Here is a 4,370-nt window from a genome sequence, read left to right as displayed (position 1 = left end):
CCTGTTTCCAGCTCAGTTTCCAAGGGGACCACCAAGCCCACCAATCACATCGCTCGGCGCAAGCACGCGGGCAATTCAATTTCTTAAAGCCGCAGTGTCCATTATCAGGGAGGTGTAGAGAAAGAAAGTACAGCCAAAAAAAATCCAAAAAACAACACATTTGAAAAAGAAGACGAATAGAAAAGCACCTCAACGCTGCAGTTTAAAAGTGTTTTTCCTTTTTTCTTTTTATTAAATGTGAATTCACATGGTAGTTTGAGCCCATCCATTTAAAGAATCCGCCTAAATACAAAATAGGCATCATTCCGTCATCACATCCTTTTCAAACGCAACAAATAACACATCTGTGTACATATATTCACAAACTGAAAGGACAGTCGATGGTGGTAGGTACTTATTTATTAAAAGATGAGTCAGAGACAGATTCACACTTGGAATGTGAAGTAACTACTGCCTAGAACTTCCCAACAAAATGTTTTGGCATATAATTAGGTCATATTCCAAAACTTTTTTTTTTTTATCAAACAAACTTCATATGTAAGACCCACATAAAAATAAACAATATCTGCTTTTTTTAAGTGCAAGAAATAAAAAATACAGGTTTATGGTTAATGTTTTAAAAAAAGAAGGCAGTCTTCAGTTTTAAAATAAAGTTTCATTTCATGAAACAGGACTATGGAATGTTCTTTTTTTTGCTTGCTTGTTAAAAATGCCAGACCACCACTGTATGAGACTATGCCCTTTTGGAGTTAGTATGATTTTTTTTCCCTAATTTGCAGTCAGGTTTAAGATGTTTGGTGTCAGATATGCCCATTATCTGATATCATGCGTCAAATAACATTCAAATTGCGATATCAATGTGTTTCAATAGCATGTATCACACCATGAGGCCATATTAAATTGTTTTGTATCAGTTCCAGCTGATTTGTTTATTTTCCTGCCTGGACAGGCTTCAGCATCATAACATGAAATGATGTCGACAGTGCACAAGTCTGTTTTTCCATCACTTGCTACAATTGTTGATGGTCTGTATCTTAAGAGTATATATTGCACAAAAAAATGAGAAGGGGGGAAAAACAGTATGTGCCATAAAAAATACCAAAATCCAGTTTCACACCTGCGATTGGGACCCATCCACATATCACGAGTATGATATACATAAACTCCTAACTTTACTATATTACAGTACATATACAATCTTGAAACTAGTTCCAGCTCTGAGGTATGTGTTCCCCATGATGCCATTGTATCGTCTACAAATACTCAACAAATCTGCTCTACAACTGTACAAAACCTAGTTTAAAATCACAAGGCATTTTTGATGCAAGTTTTAATTTAACTTAATCCTTAAAACCAGGACTCCCTTGCATGCTAAAAACAAATGATAAAGGGAAGAAGTGCCTGAAACTCACTGAAAGCACAGTAAGAACATTCCCTTTGCAACTGTACAAAAATATGCCTGAAAATATCTTACTTTTCTTTTAAAAAGATGAGGTCTGTTATGTATCAAAATGTTTCCTCCACACTTGTATTCTGCAGAGGTTTAGGCTGCTTAATTTTTCCAAACCAGGAGGTAAAACGGAATCAGTTACAAAACAAACAAACATTTGCGGCATTAAGAAAAAATTACATAAACCGTTGTAAAGTAACATCCTGAACAATTTGTCAGTTCACAGATTTGCTTTGAGACAGTCCACACAGTCCGTGTTCAGCTCCCTGCAGTTTTTGTTGTTGTTGTCGTTGTTGTTTTAAGAGGAAAAGATGCATAGAAGTTCATGTATTTTCCCTTTGTGGTCCGTTTTAAGCTGAACAGTAAATGCAGACCTACGAGGGAAAACAATCCATAAAACCCTGTCATGCTGCCAGATAAAAAAGTCTGCAGACTTTGCTTTTTTTTTTTTTTTTGCTACCAGCTTCATAAGCATCTCATTCCTCAAACCTCACCTCGCCTCCTGGTCCTCCACCTCCCTCCAGGACCCTTAAGAAAAAAGAAAAAAAACCCACAGGAGGCAGGGCTGGGGACAATTTGACCAGGACATATATAATTTCATATCTCCCTTCTCTGTTATTACTAGCTCAACTGTTTTTTTCGGTTTTGTTTTTTGTTTTTTTTTTCAGTATGTGAAGACGAGGTCGGAAAAGTTCGCCTCCAGCCAGTCCCCGGCAATCATCTCACTGAGTTCTGGCGTGCAGTAGTCTGGGAATTCAAAGTGAGAGCCCAGGCTGCCCTCACTGAACGAGTCCAGGTCCTTATCCACAAGAGACAGGGAGAGGTTTCCTGAATTGGGGTTGCCCAGCTCAGAGCCCGGGGCGCTGGGAGCGAAATTTAAACTAAAGTCAAACAGCAAATCGTCCGCGTCGTCGCCGGAAGAGGAGCTGATGCTGGACGAGGAGGAGGATGTGGAGACCGACCTGGAGGATGCTGGTGAGACGGAAGCAGCGTGCAATGTGCTTTGCTTGGTAATGTTTTTGATGCTGTAAAACAGTCTGTTGTTGTTCCGCACCTCTTCGTACATACTCGTCCCCTCGGACTCTGCCGAGGAGCTCAAAGTTGGACTAGCGGGAACTTTGGCTACATTGTACGGCCTCAGGCGCTCCTCCTCACCCGGCTTAATCCCCATCCGGTAGTCCTCTTCGTACTCGTCGTCATCGTCCTCATCGGTGAGCTCACTCTTTACAGTCTTTGCAACTTTTAAGCTGGGGAACACGCAATCCTCCGCGTAGCCGTGCGTGGATTTCGAGCCGCTCTTAGTTTTTATCTTTGAACTCTTCTTGTTGGGAGTCTTTGCAATCTTGCCGCACTTCTCCGGAGACGGTGCTGATGATTTTGAACTGTCGAGCTTTGGTTTTTTCTTCGGTCTGTACTTGTAGTCGGGGTAGTCAGCCATGTGTTTTAGCCGCAGCCTCTCGGCTTCTCTGATAAACGGGATCTTTTCGCTGTCCTTGAGCATCTTCCACCTCTTCCCCAGGCGCTTGGAAATCTCTGCGTTGTGCATGTCCGGTGACTGCTCCATTATCTTTCTCCTCTCGATTTTGGACCACACCATAAATGCATTCATGGGTCTCTTGATGTGACCGGTGGCTGTTTTGCACCAGTCCGGGTTTATCGCTACCGGACTGCATGCCATAAATTCACTCTCCTCCGAATCGGTAGCCTCCCTGGACATGCTCCCATCCGTCTCGCTGTTGTCCGTGTGCTGCACCATTGTCCTGTTTCAAAGTCACTTTGTTTCCGGACGCTGCAGTGTCTTAACGGCCCCACACTGCCAAGACGGCTCAGCTCTCTGTGTTTTGCGCCGGTTCGTTCACGTCCTCTGCGTATTGTGTCTCAAGCTCTGCACTCTTTTTCCAGAGTTACAAACTGCCTTCTTAACTAGTTATCAGCTTTTTCATGTCCCCTGCGTCACAGTCACTCATCCAATCACGTCCCTTCCACTCCGCCCAGCAGACTCCATCCAAGACTCCCCGTAACCCTATTCCTCCCTCCCGAAGCTCTCATTGGAGTGGAGGTGGGGATTTGTGGTACACAGCGTCTGGGGCAACACGCCGGCCGAGACAGGCATATTAAACACACAGTTAACGAAATGCGCTCTTGAGATGAGCGTCATGCGCCAAAGCGCACATAAGATATATGTCTGTTTCCTTACTTTAACTTTAAAAAATGTGAGAAGTTGCTCTTAAAACAAATACAATTTTGCATATGTATCTTGAGGAAAAAGATGTAGGCTGTATGATTGTTTTTTCCCCTTCTTCTTCCTTAGGTTGAGTACTGAAGGTGGCGCTTGGACACAGTTGCAGGCGCCTGGATGCGTCGGTACGTCTGCTTGTCTGTTGTAAAAGGATGCATTTTAGTAGCCGTTAATGGCTTTTGAGGAAGACTTTGTTTTTTTGTAGTTTTGTTTTTTAAATTTATTTTTTTTATGTATAACATTGTACGTTTGACACTTTTTTGTGTGTGTTTTGAGTGGCCACGTGTTATCACATGTTTTGGCGTGGCTCGTTCCTGCGCGTTTCCATGTCTGTGCTTGAATTAAGAAAATAGGTCAGTAGAACACTCTGCCTCACAGATCCTGTTTATAGTGTGTGAGCGCTTTAAACACCTGCAGCATCACATAGACCCCATAAAAATAAAAATACAGCTATAAGAGAAAAACACGTCATGCGTATAAATAGTAATTAATGTAATTGTGCTGACACTATGTAAAACTGGGTTTCTGTAATCTGGACGGTAAAACACAAAAGCATGCTATATATATATATATATATATATATATATATATATATATATATATATATATATATATATATATATATATATATATATATATATTAAAACCTTTCAATAGATGCTCATATAAAACATGCGATTG

General features: G+C 41.4%; 1 protein-coding gene across 1 annotated transcript; it reads right to left on the bottom strand.

Annotated features, from left to right (window-relative positions):
- Positions 1 to 207: 207 nt before the first annotated feature.
- Positions 208 to 3,367, bottom strand: sox11a (SRY-box transcription factor 11a). Its single transcript, XM_085256602.1, has one exon. The coding sequence runs from the start codon at positions 3,204 to 3,206 to the stop codon at positions 2,115 to 2,117; it is 1,092 nt and encodes a 363-aa protein (XP_085112728.1). The 5' UTR covers positions 3,207 to 3,367; the 3' UTR covers positions 208 to 2,114.
- Between the last annotated feature and the right edge of the window lie 1,003 nt (positions 3,368 to 4,370).

The sequence above is a fragment of the Mchenga conophoros genome, linkage group LG19 (genome assembly GCF_057382185.1).
Source record: "Mchenga conophoros isolate Kocher_MC1m ecotype Shallow Benthic linkage group LG19, M_conophoros_male_GT1.1, whole genome shotgun sequence".
Lineage (NCBI taxonomy): Eukaryota > Metazoa > Chordata > Actinopteri > Cichliformes > Cichlidae > Mchenga > Mchenga conophoros.
This window is presented reverse-complemented; position numbering and strand designations above follow the sequence as displayed.

Excerpts from the sequence above, each read along its gene's own strand:
- sox11a (XM_085256602.1), bottom strand. The coding sequence starts at position 3,206 with ATGGTGCAGCACACGGACAACAGCGAGACGGATGGGAGCATGTCCAGG.